Source organism: Lagenorhynchus albirostris, unplaced genomic scaffold (genome assembly GCF_949774975.1).
Source record: "Lagenorhynchus albirostris unplaced genomic scaffold, mLagAlb1.1 scaffold_241, whole genome shotgun sequence".
Classification (NCBI taxonomy): domain Eukaryota; kingdom Metazoa; phylum Chordata; class Mammalia; order Artiodactyla; family Delphinidae; genus Lagenorhynchus; species Lagenorhynchus albirostris.
Window position 1 is genome coordinate 93,357 of NW_026783374.1, and position 24,357 is coordinate 117,713.

Sequence of the window (24,357 nt, forward strand, 5' to 3'; positions counted from 1 at the left end):
ATAGGTTCATTTGTGTCATATTTTAGATTTCACATATAAGTAATACCATATAGCATTTGTCTTTCTCTTTATGGCTTACTTCACTTACTATGCTAATCTCTAGTTGCATCCATGTTGCTGCAAATGGCATTATTTCATTCTGTTTTATGGCTGAGTAATATTCCATTGTATATATGTACCACATCTTCTGTATCCATTCATCTGTTGATGGACATTTATGTTGCTTCTATGTCTTAGCTATTATAAATAGTGCTACTACGAACATTGGGGTGCATGTATCTTTTCGAATTATGGTTCTCTCTGGATATAAGCCCAGGAGTGGGATTGCAGGATCATATGACAACTCTATTTTTAGCAACCTCCATACTGTTCTCCATAGTGGCTGTGTCAATTTATATTCCCACCAACAGTGTAGGAGGGTTCCCTTTTCTCCACACCCCCTCCTGCATTTGTTATTTGCCGACTTTTGATGATGGCCATTCTGACTGGTGTGAGGTGGTACCTCATTGTAGTTTTAATTTGCATTTCTCTAATAATTAATGATGATGGGCAACCTTTCGTGTGCCTATTGGCCATCTGTATGTCTTCTTGGGAGAAATGTCTGTTTCAGTCTTCTGCCCATTTTTTGATTGGTTTGTTCGGTTTTTTGTTATTGAGTTGTATGAGCTGTTTGTATATTTTGGAAATTAAGCCCTTGTTGGTTGCATCATTTGGAAATATTTTCTCCTAGTCGGTATGTTGTCTTTTCATTTTGTTTATGGTTTCTTTTGCTGTGAGAAAACTTATAAGTTTGAGTGGGTCCCGTTTATTTATTTTTGCTTTTATTTCTATTGCCTTGGGAGACTGACCTAAGAAAACACTGGTACAGTTTATATCAGAGAATGTTTTGCCTATGTTCCCTTTTAGGAGTTTTATGGTGTTATGTGTTATATTTAAGCCATTTTGAGTTTATTTTTGTGTATGGTGGGAGAGTGTTCTAACTTTATTGATTTGCATGAACCAACTTTTCCACCACCTCTTGCTGAAGAGACCATCTTTTCCCCCATTCTCTATTCTTCATCAGAGATGAATTGACCATGGGTCTGTGGATTTATTTCTGGGCTCTCTATTCTGTTCCATTGACCCATATGTCTGTTTTTGTTCCAATACCAGGCTGTTTTGATTAGCATTGTAGCATCGTCTGAAGTCTGGGAGGGTTATGCCTCCTGCTTTGTGCTTTTTCCTCAGGATTGCTTTGGCAATTCTGGGTCTTTTATGGTTCCATATACATTTTAGGGTTATCTCTTCTACTTCTGTGAAAAAATGTCGTGTGTAATTTGATAGTGATCACATTAAACCTGTAGACTGCTTTGGGTAGTACGGACACTGTCACTTTAAACAACTGCAGCCTGTTCTCACTGTCAGTGGAACCAGCTCCCCTCTGGAAGCAGGTGTCCATGCAGGGCTCTTAGAAATAAGACAGACTACACCACCCACATGGACTCTTCATACACACCTCTGACCACTGTGCCTTTGCTTTCTAGAAGTAACCTCCTTAATCAAGTGGGTGGCATCTGGGGATGCGGCAGCTATCACCCTCCAGGAATAGTCGGTGCCCCTCCTACCACTGAGGAATGAGTGGTCCTGTGCCTCATTCACACCAAGGGTTCCAGTTTCAGGAGTTTGGGGAGCTTTTGTTTTGCTGCTTTAGTGGTTGAAAAATGACACATAACCCGTTGTCTTCTTTTCACTTCTCTTCTGATGATTGAGGCTGGACTTTTGTCACTTTCAGTTATTTCCAGAATGCAGCCACTTTTCCCAGTTCTGGGGGAGACCACTGAACATGCCTTCCTGGGTGTTCCCAGCCACAGACTGTGATCCACATGCAGAGAGGAAACGCCACTCTTTGTGTAAGTACTAAGTAGCTAGTGACTTGCTGCTGACCAACAGAATATAACAAATCAGGGGAGGTCAGTGTTAAGATTCATTGACAGAACCTCTGTCACTTACATCTCACTTGCTGCATCCTGTGTTCTCTCTCTGTTTCTGTCTGTCTCTCTCTTTTATCCCTGGACCTGGGGAAGCCTGCATGGCTGTTACTATCTGCCATATGGAGAGGCCCACATAGGAGAGAACACAGGGAGGTCCCAGGCCTCCAGACAGAGGCACTAGGCTCTCGGCTCAGACTGCATTCTGCCAGTACCCATCTGAGTGAGTCTGGGAGAAAATCCTCCCCTGTGGCGCGACAGCTGAGACCTCAGCCTCAGCTTCATAGAGACCTTGAGTCGAGGGCACCCAGCTAAGTGCTGTGGGAGCTCAGGAGTAACTAGGTGTATGTATTTTGTATGTTGGGAAACCCTCCATAATGATCTGCAGTAAATCAGACAATCTTTAGCATAGAGCAGGTCTACTCAATGTTACGTAAAAACAACCACAAAGACAATGCATATTAATAAAGGTAATAAAATGGACTAAAAAGAATAATAGTGAGAATTATGATGATATTACCATTACTACTGTTAAAGAGAAAAATAAACATAGAAAGATGGCAGATTTGCGTACAGACTCCTCTAAGTAAATTTCAGGATACCTATATCAGATGTCCTCTGGGATATTTTAGAGTCAGAATGCTAGGTTTGTACAAAGAAATGTGTTCTGAGAGGAGAAAACAAGCAGGTGATCCTGAGTCAGCAGGGAGGATGATATGTTGGCACAAAGAGTGCAGGGCCTTCCTGGGGGACTTAGAAAAAGAAATGGTTACTTGAACAGGCACGTCACCATCTCTATGTCTGCCAGTGCTGCACCAGCTTTTCCTGGACCCCTGAGTGAATTTAAAACATGTCCCCACGTTCAGGCATGCCAAGGATACTCTCCTTACTTCTCACTTGTCACAATGTCAGCTCCTGGGCTGACTTTTCTCATTCGGAGGACTGGACTCCAGGAGCGACACCTTCTCCAGCCTTCCCAGGAGACATGATATTAGTTCCTGGCACAGAGTTGAGGTGGAAAATCCTGTGCTGAGTCTGGCAGGACAAGGGTGTCTTCCAGGGCTCTTGCACTGGCACCACTTTCTGGTCACTTAAGAGGACTTAAACATTGTTCTAGAGGCTCAATAATGTCGAGTGTCCTCCCTGGGGTTCACTTACCAGTAACAGCTGTCTCTTCCTCCACTGGGTAAGTCTGAATATCTCAGGAGGCTCTCTGACCCACAAGTACCCATAAGTACAGCAGGAACCAGGAAGCACCATGTGTATGTAAGTCTGTTGAAAACCCTCCACAATACTCTTCAGTAAATTGGATACATTCATGAGCAGAGAAACTTAATAAGAAATGCAATAACAGCAACAGTGATAAATAATAATATCAATAGTGATTACAATCATAAAGATATTAATTGTACTAGTACCAATCATAATACTAATAAACTTAAGGACTGAGGGATTATAGACTTTCCTAATTGAATGACAAGTTTCCTGGGGTATTTTGGAGTCAGAGTCCTAGGTTAGCAGCCAAAGTTGTAGGTTTGCATAGTGAAGGTATAAATAGAGCAAAACTAAATAGCAGCAGGTAACAGAAATCCATGGGAGGGCGTGGGCTGACTTAAGTCTCATATTCCAAGCCCAGAGGAGAGAACTATGTAGAAGAGCAAAGTTGATCCTGGGCTTTCCTGACACATGGAGCCAGCAAAGCTCATGAGTTCTGACGACTGGTGTCTGCGGCTCTAACCCGGGAAAGAAAAGCAGGACTCCAGATACACGTTCAATACGTGAAAAAAACACGTAAAATGTACATGGAGCTTCAGCTCTATCTCTACCCCCACTGCCTGACAATTGAAAAAGTGGCAGATCAGGGCTATTGATTGCCTTTTGATGCACCTACAGACTTACTTGGAATTGGGAGGAGAATATTACTTATGAATTTGCATGTAAAATTTTTATAATAACCTATCTGGAAGTTGAATTACCACTTTCTTGGGAAATTGATAGGTTATTTTACACAACACCTCATATGTTTCCTTTAGTAACATTTCTTCACAGTATATATTTTTCTGAATATGTATGAACGGCACATGCCATATCAGCCCAGAGGAGCCATTGACAGGGCTTTAGAGATCAGTGACCTTTGAGAACGTGTTTGTAGAACTCACTCATAAAGAGTAGGAACTGCTGGACATATTGCAGACAAAGATGTACACAGATGTGGTGCTGGAGGACGCCCGTTGTTTCATCTTCTGGGTGCGTCTCTCAATACTTATTTACTTCCTTATGCATGTCTTCTTGAGATAGGCTCTGCAGCTTCCACATATGCTGCTGCACTCTTGTCCCTGACTCATGATCTGTAGCACTTAGAGCAACCTGGAACGAATGTGTTCCTTTACTTATCACAGCACATTTGTCCCTGCATGGAGATAAAATCTCCATTACCACAATCTCACGTATACATTACTAGTCTGCCACCAGCACGCAGAATAATACTGGACACAGATGAGGGCTATTTTATCTAACAGACAAGTGACTTTATGTTGCTAAGTAATTCTTCTGCTCGGGGGACTACTATGAGGTTTGAACACAGCAAAAAACACATAACAGCTTGTATCGCCCTTTCTACATGAACTCCAAGTAATAATCTCATGGGTCCTATGTTTACTGGATTGTGTTAGGAAACAGTGTTAACCACATTATGAAAACGTTGCTTCCTTCCTGGCTGAGACGTCTAGGCAGCCTGCATCCTGTCTTTCCTCTTGGGCAAGAAGAGCAGCAACCAGAGATTTTACTGTCTTTGAGTGAAGTGTCGGGTGACAACCTTCAGTGTTTCCCCCCTTCAGTGTGCTCGAACTTGGGCTGCCATTGATGCCCGCACACTTGAACCTTGGCATGTTGTCCTGCACTTGCATTGCATGCACTGTTCTCAGCACAGAACTTTAAATCCATCTAGCATTTCCCACACGTACCAGGGCATCCGCCCTGCAAACCAGATGTAATTTCCCAGTTGGAGCAAGAAGAGTAGGTGTGGAGGGAAGAGGAGGGTTTCCCCAGGCTGGGGTCCAAGTCAGCTCCAGACACATGTGCTCTGTGTGGGGAGGGAGCAGGACACTTGGAATGTCAACTGGAGGTTGGCTCGACTAATGGATATTTTTAGAAATGTATGTGAAGCCATTGAGTCAAATTATCCAGATTCTGTCATTATGCATCACACATCAATTTCTCTTCACGTTTCCCCCTGTACTTTTCACCTCAGAGAAGCAAAATTCCTGTCCACGTGGGAGTTAAAATTTCATGCTTTTGTCTTTGCCACCATCTCTTTAATAATTTTTCCTCTTATATTCCCTGTAGCGTCTGAATTTATTTTATTTTTCTTTTACCTAAACACTGAACATCTTATTAACATTTTTCTAAACCATGTTTCTATTCACTGGTGTATTCCTCAAATTCATGTTCTTTCCCCTGTAATGTACTTTTCAACAATTTAATCCCCCAATGTCACATGTGTCATTTCTTATTTATTTATTTAATTTAATTATTATTTTTGTCTTATTTCAAGCAAAAACTGTGACCATTAAAAGCAAGAAATGATATCCAGGCAAGTTATTTTCCTGGTGGAACAATGTAGCTGTAAGAAAATAGTAAATTTCTTCAGGTGTGAACCCTGGTCATCCACATGTGAAACCTGGGAATGAGGTAAGTTAGGAATTCAGCAGACTCATAGAACTCAGTTACAGTGCAGTGTAAACACCACACCAGCATAAAGTGTTCACTTTATGGACTAAATTAGACTGAATTTTGATGATAGCTACTAGAAATGCTACAAAGGGGGGATGTCCATGCAGAAGATTTACATACTATGTGTATGTAACTGACATGGAGATCATTTTAACTGGAGAATATCATTCAATAGACTTACATACACATGAGTTTTCACAGCATAGAAAACACTTTTACTGTAATGAATGAAGGAGAGCCCTGAGGGATTTTTAATTCCTTAGTCAACATTGAATTCTCACACTGGATCTATCAATGCTAAAATCAACCTGAAAAGCCGGAGTTCATATCAAAATTCTCAGACATGGAAAAACTCTTATCAAGAATGTTTTACCACACATTTCAGCTATGAATTCATAATTTTGGCTAATAACCTCTTATTTTATAAATAAGTAGAATAAAAATATAGATTTGTTAAGTAATCTTAGAATGATAAATACAAAATTTTGAAACAATAAGTACTTTTGTAAATAGGTTAGCATTAAGAAATATATATAAACAAAGTTATATGTGACAATTATTATGACCCACTTAATTGTGATTGTCAGTAAGATTATCAGTTGCTTTCTCATCAGAAATTTTGCAGGCCAGAAGAGAGTGAAATGGTATGCTTAAAGCATGGCGGGAACTACCTACCAACAATTCTATATCTTACAATATTATTCTTCAAAAATGAGGAACATGAGAGACAGTCTCAGACAAAAGCTGAAGGAGTTCAGTACCATAATATCTATCCTTCAAGAAATGCTAAAGGGAGTACTTCAAGTTCAAATGAAAGGACACCAGTAACTTGAGGCCATATGAAAATATATATGTCTCTGATAAAGGAAAATAAATGGACAAATAGAGAAAACACTATAATTTTGACTTTTGGCTATACCTTTTATTATTCTAGGATATTTTTTAAACCAAAATATTAAAATAATTATAAATTTATTGCTATTGCGTGATTTTTTCCCCCAAAATTCATATGTTAAAAATACAACCTCCAAATGTGTTGGTATTAGGATGTAGGGTCTTTGGGGGGTGCTTAGGTTATGAGGACAGAGCCACCATGAATATAATGTGTGTGCTTCTATTTATTTTAAAATATGTATGTATTTACTTATCTGGCTACATTCACTCTTAGTTGCAGCACGTGGGATCTTTGTTGTGATGCACAGGCTTCATATCTAGCTGTGATATGGGGGCTTGGTAAGTGCAGCACACAGGCTCTCTAGTTGTGGCAGACAGGCTGTAGAGCCAGCATACAGGCTCAATAGTTGTGGTGCATGGGCTTAGTTGCCCTTTGGCATGTGTGATCTTAGTTCTCTGACCAAAGATCGAACTCATGTCCCCTGCATTGGAAGACGGATTCTTAACCACTGGCCTACCAGGGAAGTCTCTTGTGTGCTTTTAAAAGAGACCTCAGAGAACTCTCTAGCCCCTTCCTCCAGGTGATGATATAATGAAAAGTCTATGACTCAGAAAAAGACCTTTACCTAACCACCTTGATCTCACACTTCAGCCTCCAGAACCATGAGAAATAAACTTCTGTTTATAAGCTACCCAAGCTGTGGCATTTTGTTATAGCATCCCCAAATAACGAATTCTTACATCTACATTAACAGAAAACAATGTATACATATGTGACTTGTGACATTAATAACGTAATTAATGTGTAAATATGTGATTTGTGACATTAATAACATGTAATTAATGTGTGATGTAATTGGAGATGTAATAGAGATTTTGCGTGTGATTAAAATTATGTTGATATCAGTTTAAGCTAGTTTGATAGGATTTTATATGTAACCTCCATGGTATCCACAAATTCATTATCTATAGAATATACACAGAAGGAAATTAAAAGTAAGTCAAGTCAGGGGACTTCCCTGGTGGTCCAGTGGCGAAGACTCCACGCTCTCAATGCAGAGGGCCTGGGCTCAATCCCTGGTCAGGGAACTAGATCCCACATGCCACAACTAAGAGTTCGCATGCTGCAAAGAAGGTCAAAGGCCCCCCATGCCACAACTAAGACCTGGCACAGCCAAAGAAATTAATTTTGAAAATGAGTACAAAAAGTAAGAACAAAGGGCGTCAGTATGTGAGAAAATGTGGGACAGAAAAGCTATATGACATTACAGAAAACAAATTGGCAATTAAATATCATTCCATATCAGTAATTTATATATATATATATATATATATAATATATATATATATATATATATGGTTTAAACTCATCAGTTAAAAAACAAAGATGTCCCCAGCCTTTTTCCGGCATCTGGGCCTGGAGGGGCTGCTCTGAAAACGGGCGAGCAGCAGGGAGGCCCATGGCAAATCCCAGCCCAATGCGAGCTGTTCGTCGTTTTCCCGGGAGAGCTCCAGGGTCTTGGTGTCCAGAGAGCTGCTGATGGAGGGCAGGGGCGGCCGCGGAGGTATATGGGACAGGTTGCTCATCAACTCCAAGCGTAATTCCAGAAAGAATTCCACTCTTCAAACAGGATAGAGAGGAGTCCCCTATTGGACCAAGTACAGAGCTTTCTCCCACAGATGGCTCAGGCAGACGAAAAGCTAAGGAAAGAAATGGCAGCTGCACCACCTGGTCATTTCAATATTGAAAATATTGACACTCTCGGAAAAGTTATGCAAATGGATATGACCTTGTTTGAGATGAATCAGTCTGATTCAAAAGAAGATGACAGTTCACAAGAGAATTCACAAGACAGTTCAGAGGACAGTTCAGAATTTGAGGATGAAGATGATAGCACCTCTTTTGAAGGTGAAGTCACCATCGATACAATTAAGCTTCCTCATTCAGAAGATGGAAAAGGCAAAATAGAGGTTCTGGACCGTCCTGCCAGTGAAAAAAAAGAAAACAGGGACATAAACAATCTGAGAAACAGGTGATAGTTCCCATTAATTCTGTGAAAAAGAATGTGGCTTGCTGGTTATTTTGCATTTCAGATACCTATAGTGTTTGTTTGCAAAAATGAATGTCTTTTGCTTCTTGGAGAAACAGAAGCTAGCTTTTAAAGAGTTGGAAGAGATAGCATTTGGGGAATCTTCTAAGAGCAGACTGTTTTTGATCTCATGCTAAAGAGATTTAGTTTAGAAAGCTTAACTTTATGTACGGAGATGAGTGAATTTGTTGGCATCCTCTTTCATCAGCATAGACTTCAGAAATCTCAAACTTATTTTAAAGTAAAAATACAAGTTACCCGTTTGTTTTTGTTTTAAATTGGCCTCTTGGGGCTTCCCTGGTGGTGCAGTGGTTGAGAGTCCGCCTGCCAATGCAGGGAACAGGGGTTCATTCCCCGGTCCAGGAGGATCCCATATGCACGGAGCGGCTGGGCCCGTGAGCCATGGCCGCTGAGCCTGCGCATCCGGAGCCTGTGCTCCGCAACGGGAGAGGCCACAGCAGTGAGAGACCCGCATACTGACAAAACAAAACAAACAAAAACTTAGGTTGGCTTTTTTTTTAGGTTATTATAAAGTCATATTTATTTGTTACCATCAAAATGGGTTCATTGAGGGAGAACTTTTTTTTTAAAACACCTTTTTTGGAGTATACTTTCTTCACAATGTGTTGGTTTCTGGTCTGTAACAGAGTGAATCAGCTATATGTATACATGTGTGCCCATGTCCCCTCCCTCTTGCGTCTCCCTTCCACCCTCCCTATCCGACCCCGAGGGAGAAATTTTTTACAAAGAATTACTTATATTTAGATGTCCTCAGACATATCTACTTTAATTTAAAAACAAATCCTTTCCAGTTTGAGCTGGAAAACTGGTGCTCTGTGGTTTAATCACTGTCAGTGACTCTGTAGCCTCTCAATGCATGTAAAATTTGCTGGTTGGAAAATTTTGTGTTTTTTTGGTTTTCATTTTTCTTTTTCTCATAAAGGAATTTTTTGTTTGTTTCAGCTATTAAAATTATTCCTTCCAGTTGCCCACAGTTTTGAAACCTATTAATTGTAGAGAATAGGGACACCCCAGGAAAACAGGTCACAGTACATAAAATGGTAGTAACAGGTTTTCCCTTTCAAAAGGCAAAATGATCCTGCATTGGAGTTGCCTTTCTGCCACATTCTTGATCTTATTTAACTTGTTTGGGACCTCATCTGCCATGGGCCTGGCTTTGCTCAGGATATAGACCTGAGAATTTAAAGGACTGTCTCCAAGTGCATTGAGCTGATGGGATTTTGTTGCCTAATACTTTAGGGGTTTGTTTTAATTATTTTTTCCTACTCCTCTCATTAGCTTATAACATCTTGTAAATACTCTGAAGATAATTCTCCAAGTTCCTTCTGGTATTTTTCATTGGGAATTGGAAATCGGCTGTGCACTCAAAGTATGCAGAAGTGAACAGATCTGGAAACGAGACTTCTCAGCTGCAAAGGGTATACTTTGTAGCACCAAACACAGCTGTGATGGATTATTGGTGTGAATATTTAAGGATTGTCTTCTACCAGATAATATTCATGCCACATTGTGGGAAGAGTTGTATTTTTCTGGTTCACTCCTTAGCTTGGTGCATGGTACACAGTAGGCACCGAATGATGTCGATAAATGAATTTACAGGTATATTGAGGATGTATGGGGCATTTTAAGCCATGGTATCCATGCGGATATGAAAGTGTAACTTCACTGGAAATACAAAGCCAAGTAGAAATAGTCTGATGGTCAGTGAGAGAGACTAGTCAGTCTAGAATACATACTAGTGTGTAGAATTAGAATTATATTTCTCTCCTGCTATGGCCTTCTCATATAATATGACTAGGTATCCTATACAGTTAAAGAAGTCAACTAAATTCAGTTCCTCTGGACATTCTTATGACATAGGAGGAAAAGGAAAAACAAAAATTTAATATGTGATAGGGATGTCGTTTTAAGTAAGTGTAAAATGGTTGAATTATTTAATATACAGAGTCAGGGCTGGCTGCTTTTAAACCAATTTGGATGCTAAGATAAATTATGTAGGTCTTAAAGATTTAAATATAAAGAAATAAAATTATGTTTCATACTAAAATATAGGTGAATATTTAATAACATTAAAAAAACAAAGATGGACAAGATAGACATAAAGGGTCCAACTATATGTTGTCTACAAGAGACTCACTCAGAAGTAAGGACATTCATATGCTGAAAGTGAAAATATTGGAAGAGATATTGCATGAGAACACTAAGCAAAGAGAAGAGGAGTGGCTCTTCTGCTTCTGCAGCTGAGGCTGTGGCCCCTACTTTTCAGGGAGTAAACAGAGGCAGGGGCTGGGGCACCCCTCCCACCCTCTGCACCCTGAGCCAGGGAAGTCAGAGGGACTTGGTCCCCCTCCCGAGTTCCATTCTTCCTCCAATGAGAATGGTGCTAATCAATGAGGACCAGGCTATAGAGCTGATTCACTTTGTTATAAAGCAGAAATTAACACACCAGTGTAAAGCAATTATACTCCAATAAAGATGTTAAAAATAAAGAAAAATAAAGACCTGGGGAAAAGAGACGGTCCTCGTGGAGAATGCCTATGTCCTAAGTTTATCTGCTGTCGGGTTGGCTTGAGAGAGGGCAGGAGCTACATGATGTGTTCTCTCCCTTCAAATCCATTAACTTTTTCTTTCTTGATGTATGCACACACCCACACACACAAAACGAGTATAAAGCCCATATATATAGAAGGCTAAAGGGTTGGTCTATGAGCTTGAAAAGAGGGAAATAGAACACTTGAGGCCGACTGCAGCAATGTGTTTGTGTCTGTGCATGTGCATTACTAGGTGGAGGGTCCACAGTATCCATCAGATACTTAAGGGAGAACATATCTCGCAAGTGTTCTGGATTTTGTAAATTATCATAGGACAAGACTCTTCAAGAAAAATCAGGTAGCTCTCTCCCACACCACACATTAAAGTAACAAATATTTATTGAGAGTCTCCAGGATTCCAGCATGTGGAATTTTCTGGAGACTAAGAGGTGAAACGTATAACATAGCCACCTTCACCAAGTTTATAGCTCAGTGGAGGCAATAAGAATTAATATCTCACAGTTTTTCTATTTAAGTAGGACTCAGGGTTTAAGGTAATTTTTCTGCATCATGTCCACAGTGTCCCAGGACTGACGCCTTCCTCAAGCTCAGCACCTAGAACATAGATCTGATTGAGCTAAACTGGTGATGCACCTGCTTCCCAGCAAGGTTGTGGCCTCTAATGGCTGTCTCCTGCTCCTGTGTCCGTGGCCTGCTCAGGATATGGGAGACACTTAGGCTGATTCCTCAGTGCCTTGTGTACTTCCAAGGCCGAGAACTTGCTGAGCAAAACATAACTTCTTTACTTTTGTGAACACCTGGCCTCCAAAAGGCAGAAATATTTAGTGACAATGTACTGAGGACATAATTCCTTAGTCATTCCCTGACCTCCACTCTCTGTCACAGAGACATGCGAAACCACGGTATCAGGCTTATGGGTCATGAATTGGCTGTGTCAAGAAGTTCTAGGCCATGTGGGAAGACTCCTCTCTCCTCTGAGATTTCTGCTTCAACCAACGGGGAGCGGCTTTCCTTCAGGTCTGAACTGAAACCCTGTAAGTTCATATATTGAAGTTCAGACCCTTCTACCTCAGAATGTGACTGTATTTGGGAATAGGGCCTTAGGAGAGATGATGAAGTTAAAGTGGGTCATATTGGTGAGCCCTAATCCAGAGCTATGCCCCTATGAGAAGATTAGGACACAGCCATGCACACTCAGCTCATACAGTTATGTCCATCTGAGGATGCAGCAAGAATGCAGCCACCTCCGATCAAGGGAGAGAGGCCTCAGAAGAAAATGAACCTGTAGACACCTTGATCTTGAACTCAAAGCCTCCAGAGCTGTGAGAAAATTAAGCCTCCCAGTCTACACTATCTTGGTCTGGCAACCGTAGCAAAACCCTAATACAGCTTTATTTCTCCTCTATCCTCTTTCTTGCAAATAAAACTTATGAAAATAGCACCAAAAAACACAGTGTATAAAGTATTTGAAAGAAAAACGCAGGGGAGCCACTGCAGGGGCTGATGAACTACACAACCGTTGATTCCCCTGGTTTTCTTTGTCTGCTACCAAAGTAAGGGAAAATAGTCAAAATCACCATGGAAGGCTTGAGTAGACATTTTAGAGAAGGCATAGCTCCATGGTGAAACAAACTTGACATGTACTCGGTAGAAATAGTAAATGAATTTTAATCCTTGGAGGTTTAAAAAATTCAATTTCTTGGATTTCTAGAGAGGTTGTAATACATGTACATGGTTGAAGGTCCTGAAAATTGCATTACATTGTGCCCTGCACCGCCTCCCCCCCCTTTGCTCAGGAGCCCCTGCCCTCCACAGGTAGCCATGTATCTGGTTTCCCACGGCAAACTTCCAGAGTGTCTTTATGTGCATACAAGCAAATATGAATATACATTTCTCCTTGGCACCCTAATTAAAAACACAAATAGTAGAACACTAGGCACGGTGCTGTTATAGCTTGCTTTTATTCATTTGACAGTATCTTGCAAATTATCCTCTATCAAGACATCGTTTCCTGCAGGACACTGCACTGAATGGATGACGTACTATAATGCACTTTGCCAATCCACGTTGGGATGCATGCTGATATTCAATAATCTGTTTATATTACAAACTGCAGCAATGCATAATTCTGCTGCTAGCAAATGTGTAGGGTATGTTTCTAAAGGATTTATAAACTGCAGTGTTAACAGAGCATTTGATAAGATACTCAGTTACTGAACCCTTTGTGGAGACTAGCAATGAGCCTTTCTCTTTCTGTAAACTGCAACTTACCAGATCTGTCCCCCCACATATCTTTAAGAATGCTTTCCAGCCTCTTGTACCATTCAGAAACCCTCCATAATCTGCTCAACACCTCTCTTTATTCTCACACCCGTCACAGCCTTACCTGGCACATACCTGCTGTCTCCACCTTGCCCTCTGCCCATTTAGCAGGATTTAGAAATACTGAAAACCCCCTTTTGATCATCCCCAATTAGTCAGCTACTGTGTGACTCAACCTTACTCAGTTTTATCACTAATTACAAACAATGGTAATTACAATGCTGTTGAGTAACGACAATAGTAATTTTCAATTCTGTAGATCTCAGAATTTCTCACTTCGCCAGTGTCTACACTAGTGGATCTCAGAACAAATTCTCAAGTCACTGAAATTGTTTCTTGCCACGACAACGCTGTATGGTCATCTAGTCGTCCTTGCAGCAGCGGACGCCAGGTAACAACCAAATGGAGGAAAAACCACCGGGACAGATCTGCATGGCACGGAAGAGAAGGTGCGCCTCCACCCGTCCGAACTCATGCCCTCTGGCCCACCGCAGGTACCACTTCTCTCCACGGGTTGTCTCCTCGTCCACACGCGCGTTCAGAGGCCATTCCGGTACGAGATTCTCACGAGGAGCCTCTGACAACCGCGCCCACCCAGGACCGCGCATCGCCTCGTGCCTTCTCACGACCATCACCAGACGCCCCAGGCAGCTCCCCATTTCCACATTTGTTAGGCTTCTCCGACCACCAAGCCACAAGCGGAACCGTGGCTGCGCCTGGAGCGCCCTCCCCTCTCGCCCGCGACTGTCCTTGCTGTCACCTGTGGTGAGAGACCTGGTCCACACAAGCGCTTCGCCGACGAAGCCAGCAGAAGTGGGGACGCCGGGCGCTCCCCCTTAGACGCACTTCGGCCTGCAGGGGAATACCGTCTGCGGAGCCGCATGACCGCTTTTCGCGGATTTCGGAGAAAGTAGCCGCATGGGAGGAGCTCCACCACGGCGACGGGAGCGGGACGCACCGTTTTCCCAAGGCGGCCAAGAAGCAGCACCGGGCGTCCTATTGGACGGGGCGTGGCGGTCCCGTGGGAAGGAGGACGTGAAGGCCGGGGTCGCACTTCCAGTGCCTCCTCGTTACGCCATTCGGGCCCTACCCACTGCGGAGAAAAACAAATTTGGGAATAAGGGCGAAGGGGATCGAGAGAGAAGACCGCCGGAAACTTGGCGGCGTCCACGTCCGTAGGAGACTTAGAACCTCTCAGGCGACACTTGGCAAGCGGAAGTACGACCACCGGGCCACACGGACGACTCCGGGGATGGATACCCCCTCTTAACCACGTGCTTCAATGTGGGCGTTTCACGCGCAAGGGACACAAGGGAGTGCCGGTCGAACCGCCCAGACCCACCACTCAACGACTTTAAGGGAGCGCAGCGCCGTCCTCACAATAGGCATGTCTGCCCGTCCAAACCCCCGAAAGAAGCATGCGCCCATGCCCCGGAGACCGGGACCCAAGCGCGCCAGACAACAAGCACATCGGGCCCTCCAGCGGCCTCAACGCCCGTGCCCGGTGCGTTCCCCACGTCCGGAGTGGGACGCTCGTGGACCGAAGTGGTAGAAAATGAACGCTCCTAAAGTGACTCAGAAGGACGGACCATCGAGCCTCAGGCGCTCCGGAGGGCTCGCAAGAACCTCTCCCTACACAACGCGGCGGGCGACCCAGGTAGGGTCGAGTCCGCTTAGTTCTCGTGGCTGGAGGAGAAGAGGCGGTTGCTGGTCGACCAAGCTAGGCAGCCCTCACATCTTACTGGGGAGCGAGGCAACGATCACAACCTCGTAAACCTACACACCCAATCTCCAGCGAACGCAGGAGGAGCCCATGCCCCGGGAACACCGGGACAGTCGCCACAGGCGTAGCCGGGCTCCCGGAACGCTGCCTCGCGCCCGGCGTCCGAATGTCAGCCCTCGCGAAGATCGCCGAAGCTCCGGAGACAAGGGACGATATAAAAGCGGCCGCCAGGTGGCGCCCGACCACCGGCTCGAACGTCCCTGGGCCGGATCCCGATCGCCGAAAGGCGAGGGTGCAGTGCCGGCCGCCCAAACGTCCGAGCTCGTCTCGGGGAGTCCGCCTCGGAGCTAGCGACCGGCTCGGCACGACACGGCGCGACCCCGGCAGCAGACGGGAGACGAGGAGCTGGGAGGATGGTGCCGGGAGGCTGCCGCGAAAGAGACGTGCTCTTCACGCAATTCCTGGGCCGCCGGCCGCTGTAAACAAGGAAAATTCTGCAGGGGGATGGACTGCGTGAACTGTAAGCTGAAACCATGAACGTACCAATAGAAAACACGGACGACATTTTATTCTGTAATTGCAGAGTGGAGATGTTACTAAAACATCAAAACCAGGGCCCAGAAGCCATAAAGGAAACGATTGATAACTTGACCACCTAATTGATCTTTACATATTTCACAAGCAAAGTCAAATGACAAGAAGTGGGTAGGTGGGAACATTTGTGCAAATACATGTGTACTAAGAACATTGATATCAGTATTACTTAAGAACAGAACATTTAGAAAACAGCCAATGAGAGGGACCAGGTAAGTAAATTTCAAGTACATTCAGACAATACAGTACTATCACTTTGTGCTTTGGTTTATTGATTTTTTTAAAAAAAATGAGCTAGATGTATAGGTATTGACTTGGAAAAAATGTTGATGACAAGCTGTTTAATGAAAATAGCGAGTTTATATATATCTTTTGAAAAGAGTAAATGGAAAAGTAGAGGATTGGAATAGGTAAAGCAACTTTGCAAAACAAGAGTAAATTCCTCCTTACAGCCTGGGGTCAAGAACCAGAACGATGAGTGTGTCAGAAACAAACATGAGCCACACTTTCTGCTTTTCTGCCCCCTCCTTCTGCAGTCCTGGGACAGGCAGCTGGCATCTCAGTCCCTCAATGTCTCTCCTCCACCCACACCCAGAGCTACCTACAGGCAAGAAGAACTTTCACTCTGCAGGCCTGGCCTCCCTATGTCCTCAGCCTCTTTCCTCATATCAGGAACCCTTAGAAATTCACTTGGTTTGCCCAGTCGTCCATGCCGAAGGTTGCTGGCCCCAACCTACACCAGTGCAGCCTTTCTCTCCAAAAGCTTTGAGCTGATTTCCCAAGGGAAGAACATTCCCCTGACATAGCAGGTATGAGCCAAGAGGACAACTGGAAGTTCGCGCCTGGATCCATCATACAAATTTTGTGTGCACTCAACTCCCAAAGACACAAGAGCGACGGAGGGTCCACTGTATTGTTAGCGCAACATGGCTGTTGCTTTCTTAAAACACGCAGGCTCAATCAGCAAGTCCAGCTGTGGCATCAAGAAAAAAGAAACACACACGCACACACACATATCGGCAGGTAATCCGTACTCCTGCCAGGTCAGAGAGTGGTGGGAGCAGAAAAGAGATCATTGTTGCCACTTCTTGGGTCCCCTGTGCTGACAAACCCTGGTGGCTGTATTGATGTTACTGGCGGGGAGTGAGGGCTTCGAACTCCCTAATGTGTCATTTCCTGTCCAGTGCCCTACATTTCATTCTGTCTATCATACACTTTCTCCTCAATACACAGTTACAATTAAGAAAAGAATAATCTGCATATGTTACATTCAATTTTCAAGTTTGAACAAAGGTGAAGAACACATAGGGAGGGACTTCCCTGGTGGCGCAGTGGTTGAGAGTCCACCTGCCAATGCAGGAAACATGGGTTTGATCTCTGGTCTGGGAGGATCCCACGTGCCACGGAACGACCAAGCCCGTGAGCCACAACTACTGAGCATGCGCGCCTGGAGCCCGTGCTCAGCAATAAGAGAAGACACGGCAATGAGGAATCCGTGCCCCTCAACGAAGAGTAGCCCCCACTCGCAGCAAGTAGAGAAAGCCTGTGCTCAGAAACAAAGACCCAACACAGCCAAAAATAAATAATAAATAAATAAATAGGAAACTCTTTAAAAAGAAAAGTACACATAGGATAATTGAGTTATTGTGAAGGAAGGAAATTTTATTTATCTTCTTTTGTAGACTTAAAAATGTTCAAATATAGTCTATAAAAAGCTTAATATTTTAAAAATTAGAAATAGTAAACAATTCCTCATTACTCTTTATTGTCCAGCATCCACCTCCACCCCAGCACCTTTAATATCTGCTCCACCCCCCCACCCCCCCACCCCCACCCTGGGTCTACAAACTTGTTTCTCTCATTACTATCACCTGTGTTCACCACACACCTAAGGCTGTTGTAGTCATTCACATGGTAATTAGGGAATTTTTCTTTACTGAGGCTAAGGGCTGTATTTATTGTTTTTAGTGAAAATCTCTCCCATGTGTTCTGTGACGTCACAGCATTAATGGAGTCTGGAACAAGTGGGTGTGAATGACGGAAGGAGATTATTTCCACATCAGTCTCCCTAACAGGGTGGTGAACATAACTGGCATTTCATGGGTGTACTTAGAAGATCCAGGCCAAAAGGAGAAACCTGACCATTTGGCAAAAGACGGACCAATTCAAGAATAAAAATAAGTCTCTTCTCACCTGTTGTTTCATTGTAAGGAACTCAGCCAACACTTGTCCGCCTCTGCATACTTATGCAGGGCCAGATGAAAAACTGAGCAGGTAAAGATGAGGAAAGGGAAAGCAACCAAGAGAATCCAGGCATTTAAAGCATTGTTAGGCATTCCAGGCATGAATCCCCAGCCACTCACCTGGGAATGAGCTCTACCACCTAACCCCCGGGCATGTGTAGATATGGTGAACCCCCTCTCTCCAGGGTCAACAATAAGGCAGTGTAGGCTACTGCACATAATCAAGAGTGTAATATTTTCATTTACACATAAAACATGAAAATCCTTGGGTGTTGTACTTTTATTAGAGCTACTTTTTCAGAGTTATTTCATTAATGTTCAGTTCCTAGGAGTTACACCAAACTGCAGGAAACCCGCACAATGATCAGTTGGGGAATGTTGACTCCACAGAAAGAACACCACTCTCAAATGTTTCATGAAATAATTCTTGATCAAACGTACCAGGATTTTTTCTCCAACACCCGCCCCAGTGCTTCAGAGGCCCCACCCTCCCTGCTGTGCCCTCTCCCCACACCCCGGATGCCCTTGCCCTCAGTCACCTTGATTCCTCCCCATGTGGGAATCAAGCAACATGAGGGCCTCAACCCTATTGCTGCCCTCCATGGCCTTGGACCATGTGGCCAGGCCACTTTGGGTCTACTTCATAGTGGGGAAAACAATCCAGGGACTCATGTCTTGTTGGAAGGTCTTGTCACACAAATCAGGGCTAAAAACCCCTTGCACAGGAAAGCAGCAGGAGTACGTACATTATAAGCCCACTGTTGGGTACCACAATCCACACAGGGCAGACATGCTCATCAAATATAGAGTGAAGTTTAATTTGGAGTGAAATTTAGTCGACACCTTCAGATACATTAGTGAAAGAGTAGGTGGAGTTCTGTCCTACTAAATGTCATGGGGAGAAACATTCTTCATCTCATAATTTTTCTATAGGAAAGTATGTGTCAACTGTCAAGTGCTACCTAAGTCAATGTTAATCATTAACTACTGCATAGACAAATACTGATAATGCGTCAGGAAGAGGGGTGGATCACAACCCTGAGATCCTGAAAAGAGAAAACATTCCTTTTGAGACCCTGTGATTGAGATTTACCTACGTTTGCTCATTTATCTTTAGTACAACCCTGTTACTTATAGATTAGTTACCTTTTAACAAGTAACATAAGCTAGGTTCTGAAATTTTGCTTATGTGAGAAGATCATGCAGCTAGAAAATGACAGAGCTAGAATTCAAACGTAGCTCAGGCTGTTTCTGCATCTCAAATTCCTAAATATGCTGGTGTTGAGGTATGGATCCCAGATTCAAGTTTCACCTGGATATGTCACCTATCAAATCAGTGGTTGGAATCCTCCCCGTTATCATAACACTTCCCCTCCAGTCTGTTCACACAATGACTACCGTGCTTAGGTTCTCCCAACACAGGAATCCTCCAGTGCATTGACCCAGCCTCCCGATCCTTCCCATGTCTCCTGAGTTTTATGGAACAATTCTCAGGTCCCTCTGACCTCTCAGCACAGCTGATGATCAAGACCCCAATGAGAGATGACAAAAAGACTCCGCTTCCTATGGCTGCATCTATCATACGTATCTCCCAATGAGTTTTATAAATATCTGCATCCTACCAGGACGTGATCATAAACCATTCTCCCATGTTTTGCACACACTTCGAATGTTCCCCTTGTTTTTTTGAATCCCTGAAATTCTCACCTTCTCTCATTTTCAACAGTGTGCTCACCTCCTACCATGCAGATGAAGTAGAATATTCGAAGAAATGTGTCAGCTCACTGTCATGAAGTCAACACCTATTCCTGAATTTTCACCCATTGGCGATGCCGCTCCTGTTTAAACTGAAAGTCATTTCTACGCCTGGATAAGCCCATTTTTCTCAAATGTATCCCCTTCTCTCCTGCTCTCTGGAGGATATTTTATTATTGTAAACTGAAGCTCTTCTACCAGCGAACACCCATCTCTTCCCAGTCCATTCCCTTTCATCTTTTTCAGTTTCTTCATTCTTGAAACAAAATCTCTCAACCAATTTATCTCTAGTTCCTGCCCAATGAATTTCCTCCTTCCAAAGTAAACTGAAAGAGTAGTGCAGGATTAGTGACAATCTCTGGGCACCCCTCCCACAGTTTGATTTACTAGGGGTGATCTCCCTGTTACTGTTGACTTGCGTATACATAAACCTTTATAACATTATAGTTATCTCTCCGTGATTAAATCCAATGAATGTTTCTCGTATTTTACTTGGACCCAAGCAGACTTGGACTATGACCTCCGTCAGGAAATTTATATTTCCAAGGTCCTCTGACATCACAAACTCCCCACTGCCTTTAAACTAGTCAGTTCCTGCCAGTGTACTGTGCACAGTTCTCCTCAAACAATATTATTTCAACATCTCAAAACTCCATTGTAGCCCTCTTCTCTCTTTTTACTATATACACCATCTTCGAAAACTGTTATAATTATTCAGTCTTCTCCTGTTACCACTATGATAATAATGCGTAAAAACGAATGCTAGATTTCATTTCTGAGGTCTCATCCATAATTGCATGGGAAGCAGACACCTACAATGAAATGTATATCAGACAGAAGCCAGGAACTTCCTTCCCAAATAAAAACTACTACTCCTCTAGTCTGCAGTTTCAGATAGCAGCTTCACTAATTATTTGGGGCTCAGTCATTGACATAACGTCCCAGAACCACACAAACAGAACCAAGCATCGATTTTATCTCTACAATGAGCGCTCTCGTCTCTGTTCATCTCCTCCCTGATATACACATACATAGTTCCAGCTACACTTATACTGCTTCACTTTCAGGTTAAATGGCAGTGCCTCAGAGATTCCTTCTTTAAATTACTAGCTAAGTAACTCTCCTCTCTCTGTTGTCTTGAATAGAACCTACAGGCAACACCCGTAATATTTCACGATATCTCTACTCATCATTTTTTTTTCTTTTCTTTTTTTCCTGTTTTCCTCTCTGGACAAATTGCAGAAAAGGAAACGTACAGTCATAAAGCAAGTTTCTCTTGACTATTACATAAGAATTGTAAATGCACAGAAATTCCATGTACACAGTAACCTAATCTACTCTCAGATGTCCTGTGACCAATGTTCTTTGATCAAATTAAATATTTATCTTTAAATTAATAAGTCTTTGAATAATAAATGACTTTGATTCCTCCTGGGGAAAATTTTATTTAGTAATCACCAGAAACAAAATGTGTGGGAAAACTGTGTTTGTGTCTTTACTTAAGTATGCAACTACCACAACTACCTTAGTCTCTTTCTATAGAATCAGGCATAGAATTGTCTGTGGGTTCCTGTTAATAGATCTGATAACCTCATATATTGTATAATCATAAAGAAAGAAATCCTTTAATCTGGATGCCAATCAGGATAAATCTAATCAAGGAACAACTTCCCTAACACAAACTTTTCCTTCTCAACACGTTAACCACTTAGATACATGTAAGGAAAGTATAAGAGATTCCTTTAATTGGCTAATATTCTAAAAACCTCCAAAACCAGTCTTGATGCCTTGGCCGGAGGTCTCACTGTTTTGTGAATTGTGGCCAGTTCTGGGAAGAGAATTGCAGCTGGAGGATTAGTCTTTATATAAATATGTTTAACCTACAAACAGTCCATCAGGCTGTGGGTTTTGTGTGGCTTTATATAAGGACTGGTGTTGTTTGATGATATCAAACATTCAAGGAAGATATTTTTAGGGTTTTATAGCATTTGTATTTTAATACCAAGGTAAATAATAATTAAATTATAATCAATTACATGAAGTTTCCAGGGAGGCAGGAGAGAAAAGAATACAATTGGAGAAATTGGGCTTGGCCAAGGAAGAGATGATTCTTCAATTCTTACTATGGGCTTGGGAATAAACCGTGAGCAATATTTGTAGATTTTGTGACAGTGAGCTGAAGAATTTCCTCAAATTATCTGATTAAGCTGTCTAGTAGAAGGTGGTCCCTTTTGTGGAAAGTGGCGAAAGTACTGAGAATGATTAAAAATCAAAAGATATGGAGAAGGTCTGAAATATTTGTGAGGCATAGAATAAGACTGAATCATCTAGATATAGTACAATGTCCAGGGATATTTGAAAGATGTTGGGAGATTTGCGAACCCCACCAGATTTAATATCCTAGTTAGATTCAGTCATGGAAGAAGCAGGTACTTGGAGCCCTCCAAGATTGGAATCTTGACCAGCAAATGTGATGAATTTGGAAGGAATATGGAAAGAGGAATATGGAAATTGTTGGTCTTCATAACTATATGTTGAAATTACTTGATTTGATTAATTTGGAATAAAAATGAAGACGATTGGCACACATGTTAGGAGACTGGGGTCAGTGCACTGGAGGTTCTCCTAGCATTTGGGGCGAGGGAGGAAACTGACTAATAACTTGGAATATCATGGGTTAATTACCTTTAAAAACTCTTTGATTTTTATTTCCTAATAAATAAATTTGGGAAACTAATATTTCCCTTATGAGAAGCAGTAGCCAAAGCCGTCTTAGTTTGACCGTGGGAAACAAGATTACTCCTCTTTTCTCATAGGCCAGTTCACATTTGCAGGTGGGGTGGTTGTTCACTCCCAGGTAAAGGCTTATGGTTTCATGACTGTTAGGTCTAAAAACTCTAGATAGGATTCAAGTCTCATGGCTTTCTTCTCTTTTCTTGGATTTTCCCGCTTAGAGTAAACAGTGTCTCTGCGAGAGAATACTAGCAGCTGAGTTCTTGGCAATGTGTCCCCAGGTGATTGGGGACTTGCTCTTTCTCCTGAAGTGGTAACTCTCTTTCCAGTGGATAGAAAGGTGTCACCACTTGGACTGAGTTCTCTAAGTGTATCCTCGTGCGGGTCAAGGCTCTGAGCACTAGTCCTGTCGTCTGGCATCTCTGTGACGATCATGGAGTACGGCAAGGGCTAATACAGCAACCGTCTCCTTTCCAACATTTATACTGACGTGCTCCAGACTCCATGAAGTCTGTGTTGGTAAAGAGGGCACATGAGAGGTTGTATTTCTCTCCGCTCAGTCATGGGTTTGACGGGGGTGTGACTCACTCCATAAGCGAGTCTGCAATGCAGTGAGCTCTGTCATGTGATGGACGCAAGTGGAGGGATGAGCAAGAGCAGAAGTTCAAGGTCTGGAAGGGGAGGAGGTGTGTGCACAGGTGAGATGAATACGTCCAGGGTCAGAGATGCTGGCTAGACGGCTATGCAGGGCTGAGGGGACAGGAGAAAGAGAAGAAGCCCTTCAGCAGGACTGGCCCAGAGAGGACAGTGGAGCCAATTTTGCTTTTTCTTTCTTTGTTTTTCCGATTTTTAATCTATTTTCTGAGAATACAATTGACTATTTTGAGAACTCTAAAAAGTCACAACAAAATATGCCCTTTCATTCTTGTTCCAAACCAGCCATTTCCCCCCTGTTTAGGTACCTTTGTTCAGAAACTGGAAGCACTTTACAGAAAGCATTTTTTCCTTAATTGGTACATTGAGTAGGATATAGTAGGTAGAAGAACACTTAGAAAACTGTGGCGATATGTGAAGCCCTGGAGAGGCCTGAACCATCGAGAGTCTCCGATTAGTCTCTGAACAGGGAAGACAGGAGGAAGCTACAGGAGAGACAATGATAGTCAAAGTGGTGAGGTCCCAGGAAACGAGGAGAGAAAGAGGGACCTCAACCCACAGGAAAGGTCAGTTGGGGATCATCTTAGAGTTTGACAACTCCGGGACCGCTGGCTTGTAAAGTTGAGCCTGTCTGTCCTCCTATCTGGTGATGAATGCATGCTCTGTGTTGAGGTTAGGTAGGCAGCAACTGCGGACCCCAAGTTGTATATACAGTCTGTTCACTCACACAAAATGGTGGACATTGCATCAATGCTCTCTGACTTTTTAGCGACTAATTCACCTGTAGCTTTTATTTATTGGGTTTTGTTATGTTCAAACATGTCATGTCAGCTCATTTAATCACTCAACTCTCTTGAGAGGTTATTAAGGTATTTCCCACATGTGAACAGTGAAGTTTGAATTGGGGAATACTTTGCCTGTCATCACTGCTGATAAGTGGTGGAACATATATATTGCCTGTCTTGTGCTAAGTCTGTAGATTTAACTGAAAGTAGTGGGGAGCAGGGATATTTATGAATTCCCAAGTACACGTTTTTTAATTGCCAGTCAGCTCACAATTAACATTCTGTTGTGGAC

General features: G+C 42.8%; 1 protein-coding gene and 1 pseudogene across 6 annotated transcripts in view; both read left to right on the top strand.

Annotated features, from left to right (window-relative positions):
- Positions 1-24,357, top strand: part of LOC132514313 (uncharacterized) — a 40,924-nt gene that overhangs the window by 14,809 nt on the left and 1,758 nt on the right. Inside the window, exons 2-4 of one of the 6 annotated variants that reach the window (XR_009538739.1) lie at positions 5,521-5,657; positions 11,816-12,290; positions 13,838-14,706. The exons of 1 other annotated variant lie outside the window; for it this stretch is intronic. Coding sequence is in view for 3 of the 5 variants with exons in the window: in XM_060138927.1 (XP_059994910.1) it covers positions 13,838-14,347 (510 nt within the window). In the remaining 2 variants the exon portion in view is untranslated. Of the gene's footprint in view, positions 1-5,520; positions 5,658-11,815; positions 12,291-13,837; positions 14,707-19,864; positions 20,070-24,357 lie in introns of those variants that run through there. 4 more of the 6 variants (XR_009538740.1, XM_060138928.1, XM_060138927.1 and 1 more) reach the window with 4 other exon arrangements.
- On the top strand, positions 8,053-8,775 carry LOC132514314 (NOP protein chaperone 1-like; annotated as a pseudogene).